This window comes from Brachyistius frenatus, unplaced genomic scaffold, assembly GCF_029030835.1.
Source record: "Brachyistius frenatus isolate BFR_SWC_R1_liver_20210118 unplaced genomic scaffold, ASM2903083v1 Contig_7, whole genome shotgun sequence".
NCBI lineage: Eukaryota > Metazoa > Chordata > Actinopteri > Embiotocidae > Brachyistius > Brachyistius frenatus.
In genome coordinates, this window is record NW_027210606.1 from 15,005 (window position 1) to 41,657 (window position 26,653).

General features: G+C 38.1%; 3 protein-coding genes across 4 annotated transcripts; 2 read left to right on the forward strand and 1 right to left on the reverse strand.

The window, feature by feature from the left end:
* Positions 1-329: 329 nt before the first annotated feature.
* Positions 330-11,106, forward strand: LOC138615692 (neuroblast differentiation-associated protein AHNAK-like). The gene is made up of 5 exons (XM_069689448.1): positions 330-420; positions 2,704-2,757; positions 2,847-2,964; positions 3,527-3,696; positions 4,009-11,106. Exons 2-5 carry the CDS (start codon positions 2,755-2,757, stop codon positions 10,372-10,374), a joined length of 6,657 nt encoding a protein of 2,218 aa, XP_069545549.1. The 5' UTR covers positions 330-420; positions 2,704-2,754; the 3' UTR covers positions 10,375-11,106.
* A 434-nt stretch (positions 11,107-11,540) lies between these two features.
* Positions 11,541-18,467, forward strand: mrpl4 (mitochondrial ribosomal protein L4). The gene is made up of 9 exons (XM_069689455.1): positions 11,541-11,730; positions 14,045-14,126; positions 14,393-14,564; positions 14,655-14,706; positions 16,548-16,665; positions 16,934-17,040; positions 17,498-17,607; positions 17,739-17,812; positions 18,206-18,467. The coding sequence occupies exons 1-9, from the start codon at positions 11,683-11,685 to the stop codon at positions 18,349-18,351; spliced, it is 909 nt and encodes a 302-aa protein (XP_069545556.1). The 5' UTR covers positions 11,541-11,682; the 3' UTR covers positions 18,352-18,467.
* hyls1 (HYLS1 centriolar and ciliogenesis associated) lies at positions 18,437-26,520 on the reverse strand. Of its 2 annotated transcripts, none has more exons than XM_069689454.1 (12): positions 26,388-26,520; positions 25,590-25,729; positions 25,350-25,469; positions 25,136-25,209; positions 24,449-24,672; positions 23,542-23,597; positions 20,786-20,940; positions 20,613-20,658; positions 20,237-20,291; positions 19,696-19,777; positions 19,330-19,356; positions 18,437-18,626 (listed from the first exon to the last, which is right to left on the reverse strand). In XM_069689454.1, exons 2-12 carry the CDS (start codon positions 25,687-25,689, stop codon positions 18,492-18,494), a joined length of 1,074 nt encoding a protein of 357 aa, XP_069545555.1. In that variant the 5' UTR covers positions 25,690-25,729; positions 26,388-26,520; the 3' UTR covers positions 18,437-18,491. The 2 variants fall into 2 exon arrangements, with proteins under 2 accessions (XP_069545555.1, XP_069545554.1); XM_069689453.1 differs by having other exon boundaries at positions 26,384-26,520.
* Positions 26,521-26,653: the final 133 nt, after the last annotated feature.

Here is a 26,653-nt window from a genome sequence, read left to right on the forward strand (position 1 = left end):
GGTTTAGACTTTCATGGCTTTAACTTGTATGTCGTTGTGCTATTTCCATGTGCACTTAGGAAAATATGTGTTAATGTATGAGCAACGCACAGAGATAGAAGTTCTGCGGTTGTCTGCATTGATTGTTGTGTTTGTGTACAATATGTGCTACATGCGTGTGGTTTTCAAGGTGTGTTAGCATGAGGGTGTGTGATGTGAATGTGCATGATTGTGTCTGTTTACGGTTAATGGACGAAGGGCGTTTGAGGTGGAACCTGTTTATCTGCTTCAAGTTGAGCATTTGTCCAACTGACTGTTGCTCCTCTTCTCATTCACAACACGCAGAGCAAACAGCATGGACTGATTGCTCTGTAGTGAAACTTTACAACACAACTTCAACAACACAGAATCCAGATGATAAGCTGCCTGATGGAACCAGAGGTCAGTTCTGAAGTTCTTATTGTTTTTCTTCTGCTTGTTGATGACTTCTTAAGGTGCAGGATTTGGGTTGGTTGCATTTTAGTTTCAGTTGCCACCATGCAGGTAGTTTCTGTCAAACCAGTACCTTAGCACGTTGAGATATGCATGCCTTTTTGCACATATTTTAATAAGCTCTTAGCATGTTATTTTTAATCAGCATGTATTACATTTCAATAGATGCACCTATTTGTGGAAAAAAATAAGAGCGAGTTTACCGTTTTTCTTTTGAATGGTGTTCCTTTTCTTTCCCATATGCAAAGTCTAGTTTCATCTTGATTAGAGCTAAAAGATTCCTGGCGTCTGTTGTTTATTCTCACACTGTCCCACACTTGGATCATTGCGCAAACTAATTATTATTAGAAACTACAAAACCTATGCTCCTGTCAAGTTTCTAATGTGCTGATGGTCCCTGATTTTGTATTGCGAATAAAACCAAAAGATATCTGTGGAGCAGTTTTTGGTTAATGACTAGGTTGTATATCAGGCGCTTCCTTTGCTCAAATGTCATTTGGAACTGCGTGATTATATGAATTAAATGCAAAAAATCTGATGTCTTAGTGTTGATAACACATTCATTCAGAAACATGATGCAAAAAACACAAACTTGACATACCTAAACATTAAAACTACACTTTCTTATTCAATGGAGGCCTTTTGCCATATTATATTTAGGGTTTTGATCAACTGAAGATTATTATCATATCAATGTTCTCACTTTTTGTGTAATTGTTAGAATAAATAAAAAACAAATAATATAAATTTGTGATGTTATTTGCTTTATGATTTGACTGAATCAAATCATAAAGTATGTCATTTTGAGATGGTTAATAAATATCATATGCTATTGAGATAATCCAGAGATAAATAATGTAGTCTCATTTTGGTCTTTATTTCCTGATTACACTATATTTGTTGCGCCTGTTTAATGGCACATTAATGCTGTGTTTATAGTGCAATGCATAAATACACATTAGTCTTTTAAATAGTACACATGTAGATTGAAATTAAATTTGAAAGTCCCAAAGGACTTTTTATTTGAATTTTCATACTTTTTTTTTTTTATATGTAGAGTTTAAAATCTGTGGTGTTGTAGAATAAAGCACCGTTTCGTTCATCTAGCTCACCCTTGGGCATCTCAGAACTTGATAGAACATTATGTCTTTGCCAGGATTTCTATATTAGAAAGCAGTGGGTGTGGTCACTTTGACTTTGCTTTCAAATGGGAAACACCAAAACACAGAACACTTGTTTGCAGCATTCTTGATAAACCTGTTCATGGTTTTCCTTCATGATGACCCAACAGCTCCAAGGCCATAAATTGAATACCTGAGATGTGCCTGCTCTAAACATGGGTGCCACTCGTCTAAGTGTGTACAGTATAGTAATAAATAAACTGATGCCCTTTCTGTGTAGTCTCAACATTTTGTGCTGCTTTCAGCACACATCCTTCCTTAATTTAATTAAGTCTTAAAAAAGGGAGATAAGAGGAAAATATACCTTAAAAAGTTTTTTCTTGAAACACAAAATGTTAATTTATTTGTACATATTTTTTCATTGTCTCTTTACTGTTTCTGCTGCTAAACATTGCTTTATTTTCTAAAGTTACGCTTGCATTTTTTTGTTTACAGCAACACTAACTGTAACAAAATAATACAAGTGTTTGCCCAAACACATTTCTTTTATAGGTTTGCTCACAACCTTTTTCTTTTGCATTTCTTGCCTTTCAAAGGCCTACTGGGAGACATAGTTTGCAGGTGTTGATTAATGTATAATGACTGAAAAATTATTTATCTTTTTTCTCTTGTCAAAAATGTTGTGATAGTTTGCAGTTCCCTTATAATTTTCAAATGTGTTGGGATTTGTTAGAAACACTTGAACTCCCTCTACATTGTCAACCAACATAAATGAATTGTTAATTTGGGAGAACCGCGATACTACAGATGGTTGGGTTTTCTATTGACCAAGATTTTTAGTTAATATGAGAGAGATGTTTCTTACTCCATGTCTCAGAAATCTTTTATATTGCGTTCATTTCAAATGATCATATTTCCAATCATGATTAGGAGAGTTACTTTTTTGGAAAACTACCTCCTGTCTTCATTTCCTTTGCTGAATTTAACTAATTATAGAACTATAACTGTGACTATGACATATGACTATATTTGACTCTTATTGACATTTGTTTTATGTGTTGCAAATGTACAACTGCTATTTATCATGTTCCCATATTATTTTTCCCCATAGGCTTAGCCAACATGGATCTTTCAATACCACAGTGACAGAAATACAAGAATCATGGTATGAAACATCAGGGGTTTTTTTTGTATTCTGTCATGTGGAGAAATGCTTCTGTTTTAAACAACTTCATGAAATGTTTCTGCTTGCAGCCATCACACCGCAGGGGAAGGAGCCTCTCTGATGCTCTGACTCTGGAGCAATCAGAGGAGGGAGGGCTGGTCATTTCCAGTATCAACAATGTCACATCCAATCAGGGACTGAAAGAAGGTATGAGCCTTGACTTAATAATGAAGCCGTTTTTCCATATATGCTTTTGGCCTGTTTTGAAAGCAAGGCATAGCTTAAATATTTTTCCCCACAACAAGAAGCTTTTAACTGAAGGAAATCATTCTACACTTAACTTAGAACCAAGGCTACAGTGATTAGCTTTTTTTGTATTAAGACTTAAGGTAATTTGGTGTATAGTTAGTGTTTTTGAAAGACAATATGATCTACATGGTAGATGTAAACTGGAATTTCATTTTTTTGGATCACTCAGTCTAATTGTATATTTAACAGATTATGGTCAAAACATAGCATAGCAGTTATCAAGTATGAAAAACGTGTCTGGAAGGTTTGCCTTGCTGTTTGATCAGTGTTTCTTGTTGTATTTCACAACACCCAGTCCCAAGTGCTTTGGCATTGTAAGCTAAAAGTTTTTGAAAGCTTTAGGGTTTTGACTTTAAGGCTACCCTTTAAGGATATACTTTATTATTTGTACACATTAGAGTAGGAGAATGTTCTAGAACAAGCCATTGTTTTATACAAATAACCAATTTTTCTTTTTCAGGGGATGAAGTTTTGGGGGCAACAATCAATTTTGATCAACTGTCAAAAGACGAGGTGCTAAAAGTACTGAAGCTGATGGAGCCGTTTGATGACAAGATCCAAGTCCTCACTCGGAACAACCTAAGCAAGAGCCTCGATAACCTGGACCAGTGTGCCAGGCATCCTGAGGCGGTAGGTGTAATACAGACATTATCAAATAAAACAGAATTGATTTATACATTAATATTTTTTTTACACTTTTATGTGGCCCACAGTAACTCACATTTATTGAAATGGTAATTCTGTTTTAATGCAGGTTTCAGAAAAAAAAAGTTCTCTTTCTTTTTATTTTTATAATGTTAAACTAAAAGTTGTTTTTAATTTGCAGTCTACATTACTTCATTGTCATGATAACTAAATTGATCCCCACCTCCACTGCTAGAGAACATAAAGTTTGACGAAGTTGTTTCCTTCCAGTCACTGAGTTTTGGCTTATATTTCTAGATGCTGAAAGATTCCTACAGCAAACTCTACAATGCCAAAATCAGGAAGTTTATGAGGAGTGACTTGCCTGGTGCTGAGGAGGGTAATATCACCCGGGAAGTTACTGCCGAGCCAACTGTACCAGACCCATCCAAGGTCGCCCTAAAACACCACATGGGGTTGCCTCGCCTTGGAGTTGACTTTGGACTTCTGAAATCCAAGACTTTGAGCACAGATACTAATAAGGATTCACATTCTGATGCTGGAGCATTAACAGATGGCAGTAATATGAACCTTCCACCATTAAGTCTCAGATTAAATGCGACTACTCTAAGTAAAGCTCAGGCACCAACACATGAACTTGATGCTAGAAGTCCACAATTTAAAACCCCAAACTTCCATCTTTCTGGGACTTTACTAGAGGGTCCAAATGTCAACACTACAGGTAGTATCCAACGGCCAAATGCTGAACGTCCATCAGTTGACTTGGCAATGCCAAATTATGAAAGCCCTCAAATTGGACTGGAAAACAACAGAACCTCTAAAGAAATAGGTGTGGACTTTGAAGGTTCGGGTCCTACTATTCCTGAAATGGGGATAAACCATGAGGGGGGAAATATGACCGGTCCATCCTTTAATACAGGTGTTCCCAAAGTAAACATTGAAGGGACAAACCAAGAATTCAAGATGCCAAAATTCAAACTGCCAGACTTGGGCCTTTCTGGCCCAGATTGTGAGGTCAAGATGCCAAATGTAGGAACTCCAGACATTCCTTCAGGTAAACTTGGTCTCAAGTATTCCAAGAGACAAAAGAACTCAGGTCTAAATGTGGATGATCCTTCCATTTATGGAGAATCACCTAAGCTTAGGCTATCTGGGACATCACCTGACTTAGTCAAAGAAATGGCAGGTATTAATCTATCACAACTTGATGTAAATGGAGTGAACACTGACATGACTTCAGGTAAAGTGAAAGTTCCACTTAGGAAACCAAAGGTTGATCTTAGATTTCCAGATTTAGATTTGGATGCTCCCTCTGGTTCACTCACTTTGCCCAAATTTGGTTCCTCTGGCAAAAGTGAAGCTGATGTTAAAACACCTGACCTACTATTACCAAAGAAAAAAGATGTGGATGTCAACGCAGGTGTAAAAACACCTAACCTAACTGTGAAATCCTCACAGGTAAGAGGTATAGATGCTCGTGATGTAAATGTACAAAACATGGATCTCCAAGCACCAAATTTAGACCTCCACTCTCCAAATGTAAACGCTGGTTCACACAAAGGGAAATTCACAATGCCCAAGCTGAAGATACCTACCTCAGATCTTTCAAGTCCAAACGGTGAACACATGAATTTAGATGCATCACTAAACAGACCGGGATTTCCATCAGATCTTGATGTTGACAGGGATGCACCTTCACTTGATTTTAAAAGTCCAAAGTCAACGCTAAATATGCCTGATGCTGATATTGGAAATCCATCAGGAAAATGTAAGATGCCAACTTTTGCTGTGCCAGATTTGGGACTATCAGGTCCAAAGCTGAGTGGACTCAAAAGCCCCAACATAGACATCAATACCCCCAAAAATGATTTTGACGGGCCATCAGGCCAACTAAAAATGCCTGAATTTCATTCCCCAGACTGGGATGTTAAGGCTCCCTCAGGCAAATTGAAATTGCCCAAATTTAATCTTTCAGGTACATTGCCAAAAGGACAAAATTTGGACCTAAATGCAGATCTAAAGTCACCAAATTTGAGACTAAAAACTCCAAAGATAAAGGGTGGAATGGATGCCCCTGACTTAGACTTACCAAACATGGCTCCAAAGTTAGATGTCAACACTCCAGATATTAACATTGGTTCACCCAAAACAAAATTAAATATGCCGAAACTCAGAATGCCCAAATTTAGTCTTCCGAGCCTAACGGGACCTGAGATTGATGGAAACTGGGATGGTCCAGATGTTGATGTGAATGTGCCCAATGCCAATCTTAACGGTCCCAAAGCTGATCTAGAAATGCCAGACATTGATGTTCCTGGGCTATCTGGAAAATTCAAGAAGCCGAACTTGAACCTGCCTGATTGGGGTATATCTGGTCCAAAGTTAAATGGTCCCAACTTGGACCTCAAGTCACCTGACCTTAATATCACTGGTCCTGATCTCAGTGGTGGGATAAATGCACCAGACATAAATATGCCCAACTTTGACCTTAAAACCCCCAAACTGGACTTCAAAGCACCAAAGCTAAACTTGGACATGCCATCGGGTAAACTGGACATACCATCATTGGCAAAACCAAACATGGACCTTAAAACTCCCAACTTGAATACCCCTGATGTTAACATTGGTTCACCCAAAGCAAAATTTAAATTCCCCAAACTCAAAATGCCCAAATTCAGTTTTCCAAACCTAACAGGATCTGAGATTGATGGAAACTTGGATGGTCCAGATGTTGATATGAATGTGCCCAATGCCAATCTTAAAGGTCCCAAAGCTGATCTAGAAATGCCAGACATTGATGTTCCTGGGCTATCTGGAAAATTCAAGAAGCCGAACTTGAACCTGCCTGATTGGGGTATAGCTGGTCCAAAGTTAAATGGTCCCGACTTAGACTTCAAGTCACCTGACCTTAACATCACTGGTCCCAATCTCAGTGGTGGGATAAATGCACCAGACATAAATATGCCCAACTTTGACCTTAAAACCCCCAAACTGGACTTCAAAGCACCAAAGCTAAACTTGGACATGCCATCGGGTAAACTGGACATACCATCATTGGCAAAACCAAACATGGACCTTAAAACTCCCAACTTGAATACTCCTGATGTTAACATTGGTTCACCCAAAGCAAAATTTAAATTCCCCAAACTCAAAATGCCCAAATTCAGTTTTCCGAGCCTAACAGGATCTGAGATTGATGGAAACTTAGATGGTCCAGATGTTGATGTGAATGTGCCCAATGCCAATCTTAAAGGTCCCAAAGCTGATCTAGAAATGCCAGACATTGATGTTCCTGGGCTATCTGGAAAATTCAAGAAGCCGAACTTGAACCTGCCTGATTGGGGTATAGCTGGTCCAAAGTTAAATGGTCCGGACTTAGACTTCAAGTCACCTGACCTTAATATCACTGGTCCCGATCTCAGTGGTGGAATAAATACACCAGACATTAACATGCCCAAGGTTGATCTCAAAAGCCCCAAATTGGACACCAATACCCCAAATATTGATTTTGACATGCCATCAGGCAAACTAAAAATGCCTGAGCTTCATTCCCCAGACTGGGATGTTAAGGCTCCCTCAGGCAAATTGAAATTGCCCAAATTGAATCTTTCAGGTACATTGCCAAAAGGACAGAATTTGGACCTAAATGCAGATCTAAAGTCACCAAATTTGAGACTAAAAGCTCCAAAGATAAAGGGTGGAATAGATGCCACTGACTTAGACTTACCAAACATGGATCTTAAGGCTCCAAAGTTAGATGTCAACACTCCAGATATTGACATTGGTTCACCCAAAACAAAATTTAAGATGCCCAAACTCAAAATGCCCAAATTTAGTCTTCCAAGCCTAAAAGGACCTGAGATTGATGGAAACTGGGATGGTCCAGATGTTGATGTGAATGTGCCCAATGCCAATCTTAAAGGTCCTAAAACTGATCTAGAAATGCCAGACATTGATGTCCCTGGGCTATCTGGAAAATTCAAGAAGCCAAACTTAAACCTGCCTGATTGGGGTATATCTGGTCCAAAGTTAAATGGTCCCAACTTGGACCTCAAGTCACCTGACCTTAATATCACTGGTCCCGATCTCAGTGGTGGAATACATGCACCAGACATAAATATGCCCAACTTTGACCTTAAAAACCCCAAACTGGACTTCAAAGCACCAAAGCTAAACTTGGACATGCCGTCGGGTAAACTGGACATACCATCATTGGCAAAACCAAACATGGACCTTAAAACTCCCAACTTGAATACTCCTGATGTCAACATTGGTTCACCCAAAGCAAAGTTTAAATTCCCCAAACTCAAAATGCCCAAATTCAGTTTTCCAAACCTAAGAGGACCTGAGATTGGTGGAGACTTAGATGGTCCAGATGTTGATGTGAATGTCCCCAATGTCAGTCTTAAAGGTCCTAAAACTGATCTAGAAATGCCAGACGTTGATGTTCCTGGGCTATCTGGAAAATTCAAGAAGCCAAACTTGAACTTGCCGGATTGGGGTATATCTGGTCCAAAGTTAAATGGTCCTAACTTGGACCTCAAATCACCTGACCTAGATATCTCTTGTCCCAATCTCAGTGGTGGAATAACTGCACCAGATTTAAACATGCCCAAAGTTAATCTCAAAAGCCCAAAATTGGACCTCAATACCCCAAAGCTGAACTTGCCATCAGGCAAATTGAAAATGCCAACATTGCCAAAACCAAAGGCAGAGCTTCATGCTCCAGACTGGGATGTTGATGCCCCCTCAGGCAAATTGAAATGGCCTAAATTAAATTTTTCAGGTGCATTACCAAAAGCGCCAAGTATGGACTTAAATGCAGACCTGAAGTCTCCAGATTTGAGTCTGAAAGCACCAAAGTTAAAGGGGCAATTTGATGCCCCCGATGTAAACTTACCAAACATGGACTTTAAAACTCCAAAGTTAGATGCCAATGCTCCAGATTTCAGCATTGACTCACCCAAAGCAAAATGGAAAATGTCCACATTAAATATGCCCAAAGTTAACCTACCTAAATTAAAAGGACACGAGATTGATGGCAATCTAGATGGCCCAGACAGTAACATGAGTGCACCGAGCTTCCAATTCAAAGGCTCTAAAGCTGGCTTTGAAATGCCAGATGTTGATTTTGGCAGGCCATCGGGAAAATTTAATGTGCCACATTTGAAAATGCCCGATGTAGGATTTTCTGGTCCAAAGTTAGATGGCCCTAACATGGATCTAAATTTACCTGATCTTAATTCCAAATTACCAAAAGCACCACATTTTAAATTAAATTCAGACCTAAAAACTCCAGATTTGAATCTCAAACGTCCAAAGATAAAAGGTGTGCTAGATGCCCCCCAACTGGGATTAGCAGATGTGGACCTTAAAGCTCCCAAATTAGATATGGCTACTCCAGATGTCAACATTGGTTTCCCTGATGCAAAGATCAACAAGCCAAAAATCAAACTGCCAAAAGGCCCCAAGTTTGACATAAATGATGAACGACAAGGGCCAGACTTGAATTTCCCAAATGTAAATGTCAATGGTCCAAAAGGTAAATTTAGATTGCCAAGTTTAAATACATCAAACCTCAGTCTCTCTGGACCTAAGGCAAAAACACCAGACATGGATCTTTCTGGTCCTAAACTGAAAGGCCCCGGTTTAATTATGCCAGATTTTGATCTACCTGATGCCAGTTTCAAGAGTCCCAAGTTAGACCTCAGTGCAAAACGTCCTGGTTATGGAATAAATGGTAATATGGGACAACCTGACTTGAACTTTACTGGCCCTCAGCTGAAAGGAGGTATACGAGTTCCTAAGGATGACATGAAAGTTCCCATGGGAAACATCCATAGTCCCCAGACTGATCTTAGTTTGACAGACAGAAAATTCAAACTCCCGTCTTTTAAACTGCCTCAGTTTGGAGGCCCAGATCTTAATAGGGCGGGGTCTGATATTGACTTTGGTGCTTCTCTGAGACCAACAAATCTTGATATTTGTCCTCCAAATGCAAAATTTTATATGAAACCAGCAGAGTTGAAAGGAAATATCACAAGCCCAGATCTTAACAAAGATAATCCCTCATTACATTTTCAAAGACCTTCATATAAGAATCACAGATCCAATATGAAGGGTGCGAACACAAAAATGCCAGACCTGGACATAGATGGAGATGTCAGACAATGGCACACTGATAGAAATTCACCCAGAACCAAAATAAGATCCAGCTACCCTGTGGTGGATGGTATTTTAGGCCAACATACTGATTTCAATCGTTCAGATCTCAACATTGATGATTTTACTGGAAAATATCATGTGCTTAGAGCCAGGGGTTCCAAACTGGACCTCCAGACATCACAGAACTATGGACAGGTAATATCCCCATCAGGAGTTAATTTTGACATGAGGTACCCCAGAAACACCAGAAGGATCCCAGCCAGTGACATTGAACGCAATGCTCACTTGCAGCATTTTTCACAAGATTCAAGAATAAGAGTACCTGGGGGTGGTGATGGCTACTACGTCACTGTTTTTCCTACTCAAGCAGAAACTCAAAAAATGCCAAATCGTAAATATAACACACTTGGAGGGGACTTCCATCCAGGGAATTTAGACCTTGAAGTTCCTGGTGGAAATGACCTAAAAGGGTCAACATTCTTTTCCAACCTTGTGTAGCTTTCAAAGCTCTCAAGTTTTCATTCAGGTGTGCATTTTGGGTTTATTTATTGTGATTTCAACTATTTGTTTGTTGTATCACTTATGATTTTTAGTAAATGTGTTGCTTTCTGCCTTATTAAAAAAAAAATATAAAAAAATTTCATAATAGCTCTCGTGTAGCTTTATAAAAATGTAAAACTACATTACAATGTAGCATTCTTGTACTGGTTTTAGAAAGTAAAAATATATGTTCTACCATTTTATAATAAGGAGTACTTATATTGAACAATACTTGTTTGAAAAGGACGTATTCTTTGTATGTACTTTTGGTTCTTTTGTAAACCTTTTGTTGTTATGGCACCCAGAAGCTTCATATTTTGTCTTTACTACTGATGTTGAAAGTCAAGAGGACATTACCATATTAAAGATGTTTTTTTTTACTCTGAATATTTTATGATTCAGTTGATGATATCTAACAAAGTTGTTTATATATATATATTTGTACGTTATGTTGTATATCTATTATTTTGAATATGCATTGTATTTTATGTACATTGGGCATATACTGTATCTAAATTATTAGCGTATTGTTACTATTTTTGCGGCATTTGAGTTTTTGCTTCTTACACAAAATGGATTCATAATGAACTTGTTTAAGATTACTATACAGTATATAGGCTACTAAACTATATAGGGTCAATACCATCACACATTTAAAATGATTTACCATTTGTCATGTCAATAAAATGTTCAAATCAAACATTTATTTTGTTTGTTTCCTGATAGTATGACACTAGAGATAATGTAGGATCTGTTTCATCAAGGTTACATTCATTCACTAATTGTTTTCTCATTATGATAAAGTAACAATTATTTAAAATAAAAATAGAAAATAAATTATAATTTGTCTCATCGTACAAGTGTTTATGTGTAAGGTAAAAATTTTACAAAACAGACCCCTGGCAACATTTAGATTCAGCATTAAAATGTAAGCAATGGTTATCAGTTCTTTCGAGTTTGAAAGAGTAGGATACCTTTTTACCTTTACATTTTTATAATATTAAATGTAATGTAAAAATGTTTTATTGACGTTATAACAATCACACGAAACGGAGGTTTTATACTAGAAAAGGCGCTTTAACCACCTCCAACCGCCAGATGGCACTACTGTGTAGAACGACGTCACAAACATGCGCCATCGCCACGCTTCGAGAAGTCTGTCCACGACCTTTCGTGCAGCGTTTGAATCCGTTTATGATGTTTTATTTCAAATGATTTAAGAGGAAACTAAATGTGTGTGTGATTGTAGAAGAAACCTGAGCGGAAATGCTTCGACTTTCTTTCGCAGTTTGTGGCAGAGGAGTCGCTAAAAGGGTGAGAAACACGAACAGCCAGTTTATATCGATATACGGTTCAGACTCAACACCTCGCTGCATCAAACATGTTAACTCAGGTCATCTTTCTAATATCTGCAAGTCATGTGTCACGATCCGTCGGTGTACACAACATATAACCTATTAGCCCACGTATTGGCCTGGTAGGTATTTCAACGAGCACTTCACAGTGCTTCAGCTTACGACAGCTTATTTTGTAATTGTTTATTTACATCCTCATTATATTATATATATACATTGTATACATTATATTGTATATAATATATATAGATATATACTGTACTGTATATACTGTGCATTTTATATTTTTTTACTGCTATTTTACTACTATTTTATTGATTTTCTATTATTATCTTGTTGCTTCCTGTATGCTGCTGTAGCGAAAAAAATTCCCCTCGGGGATTAATAAAGTAAATACCTAACCTAACCTAACCTACCTAACCTAACCCTAACCTAACCTAACCTAACCTAACCTACCTAACCTAACCCTAACCTAACCTTACCTAACCTAACCCTAACCTAACCTACCCTACCCTAACCTAACCTAACCTAACCCTAACCTAACCTAACCTAACCTAACCTAACCCTAACCTAACCTAACCTAACCTAACCTAACCTCATTATGTTTTTGCATAGCAGCAACTACTCTTCCTGGGTTTCTTCATAATTTACCTAGTGACAATACAAAGATACACTTTACCCAACTCATACATTGTTTTACTAACTAAATAAAACAACAAACAATTGACACCATTTTAAATGACACAAACACAAGGATATACAAAGACCTGCTCCGATTGGATCCACCGTGATCAACCAGATAAATATCATCATTTAACAAAGTTTCTTCTCAGGTAGTGCTATTTTAGCATTTATTTAAAAAAAAATAAAATATATATATATATATATTCCTTTGTTGTGAAATGTAATTTGGAAGGGAATTCCCTTCTTGCATCGCTCTGTGTCACTGTGCGTTGAGCTGATGTAGTCTTGGATCTTGGTAAAGTGTTAATGTAGATTTTGAAATGTAGGTTTGAGTCCATGACTAGAAACTTCAGGTTTGGATTGTGGTCTTTATGTTAACCATTGAAGCTTAACAGTAACTTTTTGAATGTTCAGGCTAATTCTGATGGGCATTTTAAATTTTTTTTTTTTTTTACTATTTTTGGATGAGTTTTTGTTGTTGTTGTTGTTGTTTTATAAGTTAATTGAGAAAGAACTGGTAGATTTCTCAATTATAGAAATTTAGGACTAAATTACTTTAATCATTTAGGGCTGCAACTTTTATTTTTATCACAGATTCTCTATTCTGTTTCAAATTATTTGATTGCTGATTTAACATTTTTCTTTTCTTGATAATGCACTTTTTAACTAAAGCGTAACAATTAAAGATAATTGAGCAGGATGCCAACGGTGACCCCTCCCCTTACCCTCTACATAAGAGAATTTACACAGGTTGTGAAAAACACAAAAGACCTTCTCTAGAACCGGTGTTTGGTTCGTCCCATCTGAGTTACTGGAGAAATATGGTGGGCTCTGTGGGAGAAGACCGACCCCAAAGTAGATATCAACTCTTCTGAGGTATTTAAAACACGAGGTTCAGGTGATTATACACTAATGTAAACATAATTATATATATTACATTTCCTAATTATGCGCACTGAATCTCCCAAACAAATCAAATTAATCTGTGAAATACCCAAAATTAATTAAATAACTACAACAACAAAAAACACAGGGTCTGGCAAAGCAGAATTTCCTGGAGCTGAAGTTAACGTTGTCAAATTCTAATATTCAATTTATAACAAGAAGAGATGCAGAAACCCTTTTTGGAAGAATCTTTCTTGATAAAGGATTTAAATCATTAATCACTTAACCCAATGGCTGCCAATTTATCCTTGTTTAAAAAAACCTCATATTTGTTTAAGTATTAGAAAGCATTTGCTTACTACAGTTTATAAAACTTGTGCCATTGCTGCATTTCTCAGTTGAACATTTTTGGTTTTTGACTGTTAAGACTAAACACATTATTCTTATACATCACTCCCAGCTGTCATAACTTATTTTTATGTGCCATTATTTCAACAGCTCAAATATAAAACCGTATTTTATTTTCTGTTGTACAGCAGGCTCAGCCAGAATTTATCCAGTAAAACGGTGAAACTAGTAAGCTCGACTAAAGTAACATTCTCAGGGTCTTGCAAGTCCTGCTGGATGTTAACAGAAATCAACCTGTTTTTTTGTTGTAATCTTTAGTCATTCTCAAGTTGTCTCTTTATTCCTCCCCTTTTCAGTTTGCCTCATCGTTCTGTCGGGAGAGCGCTCTGCCTCCAAATTTACTGCTGCCCGACAACCTCGTGGATCCTGCCAGATTAAGTAAGTCTAAAACTTGTGGCTTCGATAAATATGTCAATCTAAACCTGAGTTGAATGTTAAGGTAATTTGGTGTTTGAAGTTCAATATAAAATACATTTTTCCAGCACCTTTAAATTATTTACACACCAAATGTCGAATATTATATTTTTTTTTCTGCATGTAGCATTTATATCATTAAGGGATGAAGGAAACTGTCATTGAAAACTTTTAGTATGAACAGAGTGTGAAGTGTCCATCACTGACTGCTCTTTTTTGTCCTCTCGCAGAGCGTTCCCCTCCCCCTGCAGACTGCTCGCTGCCTCTTCTGAGGAGGTGCCAAGCTGTCGTGCCTGCTCACCTGAAACTCCTGCAGACATGGGTGGAGTCTCTGGAAAAGCAGGACAGCGAGCCGTTGGGTTTGGCTGAGCTCCACCCGGATGTCTTTGCGGTGCCTCCGAGGTAAAGCTGAGCAATTTCAAGCTACAGTCTGCAACTTTGAACCCATCTTGCTGAAGATCCACTGAAATATGAGTTATTTTTGGTTCTCAGGCTCGATATTCTACACGATGTTGAAAGATGGCAGAGAAATTACAAAAGGATTGTAAGTTACAAATTTTCTCATTTTTAATAAAAAGTAACTCAAAGCATTTAGTGCATGATTGATTAACCCAGACCACATACCTAAGCTTTTTTTAAGCTCAGCATCAGCTTTGCAACACTTGCTGTTGCAAGTGTTGCAAAGCTACATGAAGCACGTGGTAAATTCTGTGGTGGAAATCCTTGCTATTGCAAGTGTTGCAAAGCTGATGCTGAGTCAGTAACATTTGGTAAATAAAAACAAACTCGTATAATATATACGTAACAATTGGTGTTGCAATAAAAGGTCAAATTACATCAGTTGACTCTTTGTTTTTGAACTTTGTGATTGTGGAAATACACACACATCTTTTAATTTATTTTAACCGCAATGTTAGCAACAGATACCTACAACCCCGTTTGCAAAATGGTTTGGACGTTGTGTAAAATGTAAATAAAAATGGAATACAATGATTTGCAACATATCAAATGTTGACACTGAGAAATGTTATTATTTTATGAAAAATATATGCACATTTTAAATTTGATGCCGTCCACACATTTCAAAAAAGCTGGGACAGGGTCAACAACAGACTGGAAAACGTATGTAACGCTAAATGAAGCACGTGGTAAAACAGCTCACAACTAATTAGGTCAATTTGTAACAGGTAGCAAATAGTTTGGAGATTTCATCCTCTCTGGTACATAATATCATTAAAAGATTCTGAGAATCAGGATAAATCTCTGTACACAAGAGGCAAGGCTGAAAACCAATATTGGATGACCGTGATCTTCGGTACCAGTGGTACTGCATGAAAAACAGACACAATTCTGTGGTGGAAATCCTTGCATGGGCTCAGGAACACTTCTGAAAACAATTGTCTGTGAGCATAGTTATATAAAGTTAACATATATGATCCAGAAACACCGCCGCCTTTTCTGGGTCTGAGCTCATTTAAGATGGACCGAGGCAAAGTGGAAAACCATCCTGTGGTCTAACGAATCAAAATTATTTTTGGAAATCATGGACACCATGTCCTCTGGGCTAAAGAGGAGAGGGACCACCCAGCTTGTTATGAGGACAGTTAAAAAGCCAGCCTCCGTGATGGTATGGGGGTGCATTCGTGCACATGGCATGGGTAGCTTCCACATCTGAAAAGGAACAATTATTGTTAAACTGGCCTGCCTGCAATCCAGACCTGTCACACACATTGAAAACAGGTGGCACATCATAAATTGAAAAATACAACAAAGGAGACCCTGAATTGTTGAGCAGCTGAAATCCTATATCAGGCAAGAATGGGACAACATTTCACATTCAAAACTTTAGCAACTGGTCTTGTGGCATGTGTAGAGTGTTGTTAGAAGAAGAGGTGACACAACACAGTGGTAAACATGCCCATGTCCCAACTTTTTTTAATTGTGTTGCTGGCGACAAATTAAAGAGGAGCATATCGTTTTCACAAAGCCATGACATTTCTCAGTTTTAACCTTTGATATGTAGTCTTTGGTCTATTTTCCTTTGAATATGGGTTTGCATGATTTGCAAGTCATTGCACTTTTTATTTACATCTCAACTTTTGTAATCATCCCAACCAGCAAACTAAAAATGCAGTGCACATCAGTAACAAGAGATTTGGTTGGAAAGTAAAGTAAAACCTAAAACAATTTTTTTTTTTGTCTTTTATTATTATTATTTATTATTATTATTATATGTTCAAAGGCTTCGACAATGAATGTAACTCTGATTTAAAGGTATTCATAAACAAATATATTCAACATGGATTACTTAAGCAGTGAGATTCATGGTTGAACAAAAAGAGAATACTATTCAGATTTGACTAACAGTTGTCTTGATCTCTTAAGAGTCACGCCCACACAAAGATCAGGTCAGAGGTCAGAGGTGGAGGCAGGAAACCCTGGAAACAGAAAGGAAGTGGACGAGCTCGCCATGGAAGCATTCGATCACCGATATGGAGAGGAGGTGAATATTTCTGGTTTTATTGTAAAGTGCACTCGAATGTCTATGCTTGATTTGGCTGCTGCCTCTTCTGTTTTAAGATGAATGAAAATGAATCTGTTTCATTGTTAAAATACCACACAAGCCAGGCCTATGAGATTCTGTGTTTTTTCTCAACAACCGTCGTCATGAGTCACATAAACAAATACACGTTCTTCCTTCAGTTGTTTGATCTGGAGGGATATTGCATGTTGGAAATCAGTGAGTCTGACAGCCGATATGTTTCACTCAGGCGGGGTGTCTCACGGACCCAGAGGGCCGACCAGTTACTACTACATGTTACCCATGAAAATTCGAGTGCAAGGACTCAAAGTGGCGCTGAGTACCAAGATGGCTCAGGTAACTTAAACCTCGACAGGCTGCGTTTTCAACTGCAAACATAGCAACCAGCTGATACTGGAATTTAGAGGGTCATAATTGCCATTATTTGAAAAAAATAATTCAATGAAAATGTGATTTGTAAATGCATAACAATTTGGATGATCATTCCTTTACTTAGCTTGTTAAAAAAATGTGGCCTAAATATGTCGTGAGCGGGGGCTTTTTACGGAAAAATCATTTTCTTAAATATCCCAAATTTTAGACCAATGAAACGGTAACGTTCACCCCAGTAAACACTTTAGACTTTATTAATCCCACAGTGGTGAAATTTAGTTAATTTAGTAAAGGTAATTTTATCGTAATTTAGAAATTAGTATTGTTAAAATGTTTCTGAGGCCAGTTTTCAAAAAAGTCGCGGCAGTCGTAGGATATTAGAAAATAATATTTCTTGCTATAAAGTTGTCTGTTTCTGCAGGACTATCTTCACATCGTGGACTCCCTGAACATCCCCACACCAGACCCTCAGTACCTGCTGGACCTCATCAGACACAGAAACTGGGGAGAGTCTGTGTTAATTGTCGATGTGTGAGTTTCTACAGCGAGGCTCCTGTATATCATCTAGTAGATAAAACTTTAAAAATGAATTTGAACCTCCACGTTGGTAACTGGATTGTCTCATTGCTTCTCAGTGCTAAAGTTTTTCTTGTTGCTCTTAGAGGGGAAGAATTTCCTGAAAACATCCTTCGGGCCACAGCGGACCTAAAGACGGTGAACATCATTCCAGCCGTTGGTGAGTTAGCACCCAGCTATATTTTTGTTGTCACTGGATTTAACAGATTCCTGATATTTTTTAAATATTTTTTTCCATACGTACAATACATTTTCTGTGGTCTATTCATGCCCTTCACTCATGTTAAAGTAATAGTTTTGGTAATAATAATAATAATAATTGCCATGCAGTTTGCTTCATCAAATTAGTGGAGCTGACCTCTATGAGAGCTCAATGCTCAGCAACATTTCTTTTAATGTAGAACCAGATTTGATCTTGGTCAGCAGTCAGTTTTTAGATCATCCTTTGAAATCAGGCGTTCTCAGTAAATATTGTTTGTAATAAAGGAGAGTTGCGTGACTTATGCCTTCTATACAAGTTCAAATTTGACCCCCCCCATCTTTTCTTCGTCAGGTCTGAATGTCCACAGCATGCTGAAACATGAAGCCATCGTCCTCACCCTGGAAACCGTCAAGTTTCTTGAAGACAAGTTGCTTTGGCACGACCAGCGTTACACACCTCTGTACCCATTCAAGCTGCCCTACTCCGACTTCCCTTAGAAGAAATGACTTGTAATATATTTACCGTTGACAGAAAGCCAGATGTTTTCTTTATGTTATGTGCAACAAAGTCAATGACAAATAGTTCTAATAATAAAAAACAATGCAAAATTTTATTCAAAGTACTTTTAAAAAATTGCTTAAAATTGGCAGTTGAATTTGTGTGGAAGGAAACCGTTGGCCAAATCGTTCCGGATTTCCCAGCGGAGCGCCAAGCGTTTCTTCTCTGTGGGCACAATGTAGGTGTTGGGAACGTAAACTTTCCGAGGTTTAGGCTGCAACACAACAAAACAAAACAAGACTTAAGCTACTTTCACAGTGAAGCAGGTCAGTTTTTCCACATCAGACTTCTTGAGTCCCAACCGAGGTTCATGCAAGTACACCAACGCAAAAGGCAACACATGGCTCAGCCAGCATAAACATGCATCCCTGATGGACACTCAACGTGAGCTCTTGTGCACCAGGAAAGCTTAAATCAATCTCAGTCCTCAGGTCATTTAAGGATAGTTGGAGAAGGACACATCACTCTGTTTGTTCGGATGTCAGAAATCTTTGTCGTACATGATAAAAGTTCCACAACTTGAAATTTTGCTGTGAATGCAGTGTTACCTCTAACTCCCTTCAGAGTGTATCCATCACCACAGCAGTACACAAACATGGTGTACAGACAAGAATGTGTCCTACTGTAAAAAAAATAAAGAAAGAAAAGCGACTAGCGGCAGTGTGCGACCTTTAAATAACCTCTGGAATTTGAGCCAGAGCTTTATGGTACCGTCAGTCTGATTGTTTTGAGTCTGATCCACTCAGACTGCAACTTGTGCTGTGTTGAGTTTTTAATTTAATTTTTTTTATACAAGTGACACCTTCGCAATATCTTTTTGTACTAAAAGGACTCCAAGCCAAAAGTCAAAAAAATACCTGCACACAAAATCATCACCTAATGCTGCTTCAGGGAGAGAATAAAGGGAAATGACTTACTGGTGGAGGCTGGTATGCAAGTCTTTCCTGAAAGTAATCGGCAAACATACAGAAACATGGTCAATACCAACGTGTCATGTTGCTGACTGCAGTGTCACTGTGGCTGTTTCATAGGTAGTCACCATTTCTACCAACTACAGCAAACTACTGCCGCCTGTCACAGAAATGGAACTTGAATTGGATCATTTATATAAATAATTTGATATAAAAGTAAACTGAACGTGAAGCACATTAAGTGTCTCATCCCACAAGAGCAAAAAGGTAAAGATAGTGGTATTATACATACAACTATGTATGACGGTATCTGATGGCTTGATAGAATGACTGTTTTACTTTACGACGTCCATTGCAGAAATGTTTTCATACCTTTATCTCCCAGCGGACGGCTCGCCTGTCTTTTTCTCCAGGAAGTTTGAACATTTCCCAGAGTTGCTTATATTGGAAATACCTGCAGAGATGAGAAAAAGCACATGAACGAATGAGTTAACTGTCACATCAGGACGAATCTGATAGAAATAAAAATGGTTTAGTTATGCTTCGGTTTTAACTCAAGTATATCATACTGCATTGTATGATATACAATGAGGGAAAAATAACATTGTATTGCATTATACAACGTTATTTTTTCTTTATCCAAATTCCAGCTGCCTTTGTCCAGAGGTGTGTTTGAACAAGGGGTAGATAGTCTTATCATTTTAATAGGGCCATTTCAGCGCTCCACCGCTTTAAACACGTAGGCTGTTGGAGCGTTGTATGAAACAGATAAGGGCTACTTTGGGATGGTTGAGAACAACATGGTAGTAAAGCAAATTCTCAGGATCTTTTGGCATCCTGTTACCTCATTGGTTTGAGCCTTGAAAATAGAACTGTGGGTCCTGAATCATTTCCAGAGAGGTTTGTAACTCACTTGGTCACCGGGTCGCTCTTCTTTATGGTTTGTTGACTAATCACTGGTCGGATGACTGAAACATAAATTCATTTGATAGATTGTACACAGGTTTGTTAAGTGTCATTATACAACCCTGTTTCTGAAAAACTAGTGATGGTGTGTAAAATGTAAATAAAAAAAACCCAGAATGCAATTATTTGCAAATCCCATAAATCCATATTTAATTGCAAATAGACCAAAGATTTTAGTCTGTCTGCAATAAAATATTGGTTTATGTGATTTGCAAATCATTGCATTCTGTTTTTATTTACATTTTACACAGCGTCACAACTCTTTTTGGAATTGGGGTTGTAAAAACAACAGGCGTTGGTACATTATGTTGCCGTTGACTTACAGGATTTGGGTTTGGGCCGAAGATCAAAATCACTCGGAGCTCGAGTCTGTCAGGAAGGAAATGACAGGACATCTTCAAACATCTATTAATGTCTAAAAGTAGGCCAGATGAAAATGGCCTCATATAAAGAAATTGCAGTTTTCATCTTCACTAACACTAATAACACCACCCACCATGCCTCGAACGTAGGATTCAAAGGCGCCCAAAGAGATACCGTCGGTGTTGGAGCTCTGATCGGTTCCAGCCTCATTCTGTGACTCACAGTCCTGAGGAGCTGATGTGGACAAATGAAGGTCAGCCAGTTGCTCTTCCAGACAGCTCGTTGCATCTGCAAACAAACACACTATCAACCAATCAGATATTTTACTCTTGGACGCTTGAGCTTCGCTGTGCAAAATGATGTATGTTCAGAGTTCGACACCCTGTAGAAACTGTTCTGGTTCTGATTCTTCTGCTGAAAGTGGAAAGTTTCTCTGAGCCTCATGGAAGCAGTTTTTGACGTGGTGACTACCTTGGAAGCCAATCCTTGTCTAATAGACGTCTTAGGATGATGTTGAAACTTGAAGATTGCATTGCACATATATTACCAATGTCCTTTTGACAAGGAGACATAATTAAACATTTTAAAATGAAAAATATTGGCACATTCATAGACACTGGATTTTTCAATGGAGGACGAGGCCTGCATGTAATTTTAAGGAATTTTTAAAAAGTTAACTTTTTCATGGTAAATTTACATCAGACACAAATTACTATTGAAAGCAGTTCATTTTTATACATCTTCAAACATGGAGGATCTTTTCAACTGCATCCACTAGAAAGGAATCCAGTTTTAAATGTTTAATAATGACTGAGTTTACTAAGTCGCTGATAAAAAATACTGAACTGTGCCGTGAGTGTCTGGACCACCAGACGGACTTTGAACATTATTCTATTACAGCACAGTCCACTCAGGAAATACAACATCTCTACATATGCCTCAAAATGTAGCTGATTTTTAACAGAAAAAATTTGCCAAAAGATTGTCAGAGAAAAAAGGAAAACATAAAAAGTAGTGTAGCGTTCTGCTGATTATTTTTCATTTATGTTGATCCTAGAGTTTGTTTTTAACCCTATAAAGAGCTTTCATAATTTGTAACCCCTTCAGGTAAATGTTAGTAGTTAGAGTTGGATAAACAAACAATCAAATTAAGAAAATAAGCATACATTTTGTTGTGTTACTTTCTTCAAAATGGCAGAAACTATTTTATGTTTCATGTTTATATTCGGTGACAAATATTTACCAAGTTTTGGTGCTCTATTTCAGGTAAGCAGCCAACACTAACAGCCATGTCCTCAATGGCAGTGAATATTTAGATTTTTTTTTTTTAAAGCCTTTTTTTATTGCCTGATACTAAAATACCAATGGTGTCTCAAAGTAAAACAAGGTAACACAAAGGTTGCTGTTTCAGAGAGAAGAATCTACCAGTCTTCTGTCTGAGGTTTCCTTCCCACTCTGCACACATCTTGTCGTACGTCATCCGGCTCATCTCCACTCTGGAGTCGATGAACTTGATGTCTTTGTGGCTTGAAGACTCGTCTGGATCTTCGGACGCCACTTTGTCCTCGACTTCCGTCTCCACGTTATTCACTTCCTGAAGGTCAAGCACCTCTTCTTGTTTTTCACCCTCTTTCAGATCACTCCCATCTTCCGAATGCTTCTCATCCAACAGGAGTCTGTCTTTGGTCTCTATAGGAACTTGTTTCTCTGATGTTGCGTTCGTTTCTGTGTTTTTATGTAGCTCTTCCTCTGATTTCTCCTCATCCTCTCCTTTCACGTCTCTCTCTTCATTTGGACCATCGTCTCCACAACACGCTACATTAGCGACAAGTTTCCTGTCCGCCAACAAACACCCCGTAGTCTCATTGAAGTCTGGCTCATGTGTAGGTACAATATCAAACTGGCAATAGCCACCAAGTGACCGATTGTCCTCTTCATCGTCTCTCATCTCAGACAGATCGCCCTGACTGTCCTGGTCGAACTCGGTTATGGTGTTGTCGTCTCTGTAGTCTCCTCCCTCCTGCTCCTCTGGTCTGTACGTGCCGTAACCAGAGGTCATCAGACTTGGTGCTCGACTATCTGAGCTGCTGTTACAACTTTCATCTGCCTCATCCACCTCGTCCTCGTCTTCCTCCTCGCTTCCCTCTTTTGAACTCTCTCTAGTGAAGAGCCGCGGGTTGTTCAGCTCTGGCTTTTCCTCCTCTGAAGTGTCCTCTGCGTTGTCAACAGGTTTGTAGTCAAGCACTCCCTCAATCTCTTCCTCCTCGTCCTCTTCTTGCTTCTCTCCATCGGACCAAAAAGAGGAGCTGAGCGAATTCTTGCCGTCGTTGCTCTCATCGTCCCACTGAGTGTTATACATCTTGTACATGGTGCCGCGTTGCCTCCTGCAAAGGTATGTTGAGCGTGTGATGTGTGGAGGTCGAGGGCTTAAGGAAGGATCTAAGAGGATTAGCTAATATCCAAGAGCCTCACTGCTGAAACAGCCCCCACTGCAGGTGGTCAAAGGGATAACATCTCTGCTTTTTATCATTTATTCCTTCTATTTGATATTTCTAAACGTCTATTTAACAGTTGAGGGGCAGATTGTTCCATTTCTGGCGATTCACAGCAGTTTTTAATATCCTACATACATGTTTAGCAATGCTAATTATCTCCTTGTTTGTTTTGCTTGTGTTCCTACGGTTGGTTTTTATTTTGGCTCACTTATGGTAATTTGTGGCCTCGAGTTTCAACATTTGTTTCCATCTTAAAATTGAAGTCTATTTACTCCTTGTAAAAAGCACTCTGTAATAATATTTAGCATCAATATTGAACAAATCAATCAAAATCAAAGCAGATATTCAAAAGACCTTAGAAGGATTCCTTTAAATACAGTGAGGTCTACGTCACCTGAGTCGTCACTGTAGACTGATTCATCGCAGACAAGCGACTGTCCTCGATATTTCCTGAGGAAAAAAGTCAGTGTTATACAATTTTACTTTGTGTTACAGATGTATCACACATTCCGTTTTTGTTTACCATGGCAGAAATTAATAGTTGAATATTTAAAAAAGGATTCAGAAAATGATTAGAGCTTGGATAAATTGGATTATTTTGGTCATTTATTGATACATTTTCAGGACTACAGTACTGCAGTATTTCACTATAAACTGAATATGATTTTGACTTCTCTGCCTGCTACTCAGAACAACACTATTTTCAGAAAGATGAGCTTGAATCTAATTACAAAACATATTTGATAGATTAGCACAGCAAAAAGAATATTTATGGGAAGTGTAATGTAACTATTTGAGTAGAAGAAATTATCATCATTAGCAATATTTTTTTAGGCAACAGCTCCATGACACAGTTGTTTAATTTACCACTGTAGTGCAGTTGTTCTTTAAGTAATTGATTCAGCATTGAACCAAAACTCAGAAAATAGATCTCTGTCTTCCACTTTATGTAAAAGGATAAGGGATGAAAGCTGGATTTTGGTCACTTTTCAAATTTCAGTTTCTTTAAAATAGAATCTGCCAAATACACTGCAAACAATTAATTCAAACAAATTTGGATCCCTTCTTATACACGGATACAACCACACGTTTTAGATGCTTTCTGTTTTGTCTGATATTCAGTTGATTTTTACACCCCAGACAAACATTCAGCTGTATTTTTCAGGGCCGGTTTAACAATTAAGACAAAAATTAAGTTTGGACAAACAAATGAATGACTGAAAGGAGAGACATTTGGATACATGGACAAAGACAGACTTGGGCTCATGCATGTGTGATGGTGGATAGGAGTTTTAAATTACCGCAGAACTTTTCTCTTGATGAAGCATCTCTCCTGGATGTCTGGGGAAGATGTGAAGCTGTCGGAGAGCGGTGCTCGCCGGCTGTCCTCCAGATGTGGTTCCGCCTGAAGCCTGACCGGAGCGCCTGGAGGAAGCTGGAGCTTTGGCGCGATGGAGTGTTGAGCGTAGGAGTCCTGGCGTCCCTGCTCTTGTCCATAGTCTCTGTTCTCACATGTGGTGAGCACCTGTGTCACATTGAACATTAATCAGTCATATTGGTCCAACAATATCAAAAGTGTGTCCGTTTCCACATTTGTTTGTCCAATCAAAATATTGCTCTTGTATTCATTTTTATCAGGTTTGACAACATGGACGCCTTCCTCCTTAGAGAATGGTCAAGTTTCATACCCTATCAAGGAGGTTGAATTCTGCGAGGTTATTTCCTGACGGTGAGTTTAATAATTACTTTTTAAAATACATTCTTCAATTAGAACAAATATTTCAGCTTCAAGCAGTTTTTTTTTCACAATTCCGTAAGACAATGGCATATTCAAATTGTACAAAATTCAAACACATCTGCAGTTTTCAATGCAGTTTAGTGACTACAAAGATGCCCTCCCTAGTTTCTGAGGGACTTGTGGTATCATGTCGACTACGGCATTAATAAAAAATAAAAACATATTGGGTACAGCGGTGGTTAAAACGTACCTGTCTGCTATGGTCTGCTTTGCGCGCACGTAAGAAAATTCTTTCACCAGAGCCTTCGAAGTTCCATTGACTAACTGTGGAGAAAAAAACATAGAGATGACATACAGAACTAATTAAGGCACAAACTTCTACACTCTGATGTGCTTGTATGTTTTTATAGCGTTAAAATACAGTTGGTATGATCAAAAAGTGAGGTTCAACCAAGAGCGCTGACCTTTTTCTTTCACATAGGCAGGAGGACTTGGCTGAGATGAAGGCATCGGAGATTTGGTGTCTATCTGATTCGGTGAGGCCAGGCTTTTCCAATCCCCATGTCGAATCAGCTCATCAAGATCTGACATGACACAAAAGTGATAATTAAAACATGGAGATCACAGATGTTGTTTTTTTTTTTTAATTTTTTTTTTTTTATATATCTGCAATATTTTCTTCAGTTGTAAATAGAGAGTCTGACCTTGTTTGAATTCAAGCAGCCTGTGTTTTGGTATATTTTTGTAGCCCAGGACAGCCAGTTGTTGTTGAATTTCCTCTTCTGAGAAATCCAGGTTGTCCATAATATTCTTTTAAGTTCAAGGAACTGAGTTAGCTAAAATCCTGAATGTAAAAGATAAAACAGAGATGTGAAAGAACAACAAGAGTAAGATGTCATGTTGTGAATGAAATCTGCTTGTATTTAGGAGACTTAAAATGTATTTCTTTGGCTTTAAGTTTTAGTAATGACCTTCATAATTTACTGTTTTATCTTGTGTTACATGTTTTGTGTATTTTTTTTTTTTTTACCATGATGGAAATAAGCAATCTCGCATTAACATGCTATGCCTTGAATGGGAAAATGAATGGGTTTCGTATAAGGTATACTTGACGACACACACACCCATTCAACTTTTGAACTTTTTTTTACAGAATATAATGCAGAAAATGTAGAAATTGTTAAATACGCGTTCTTTCAATCATTGTTATTCATAATAACTACACCGGCAGTGAAGTTCACATTTAATGTCACAAGTATTTGGTAACAACATTTTGGTTAACACGACAACTAGGAGTAGTACTCTTGATTCAAACGAAAATAACGTCGTGCCGAACTCACCAGCAGAAAATCAATCTTTTACAGAGTCTAATCTTTGCGTAAATCCTCTAATAAGTACACCAAACTTAAACTGACGAAACTTAAAAGGGCTAGGCTAACAGTTAGCAGCCAAACATACAGCCTAGTAAACAAACATATTTGCTGATAAAGGTTCTCACCTACACACAAACCGCTCAGTGGTCATCAGGCCAATATTAACGGTGAAGTTGACATCTTATGGTAGAAGTCGTGTTGTATTGTTGACAGGTTCAGACACACAGTACCAAGACAACGGCCGTTAACGAGCTTTGAAAACGACGCCTACTCACATCTTCTATAAACATCCGGTCTTTTCCTTGTTCGTTGTGCATTTTAACGGTTAGTTAGTTGACGCGTTAGCGTCACCTACTGGATTGGAGTAGTAACATCCCCCATTATATATATATACA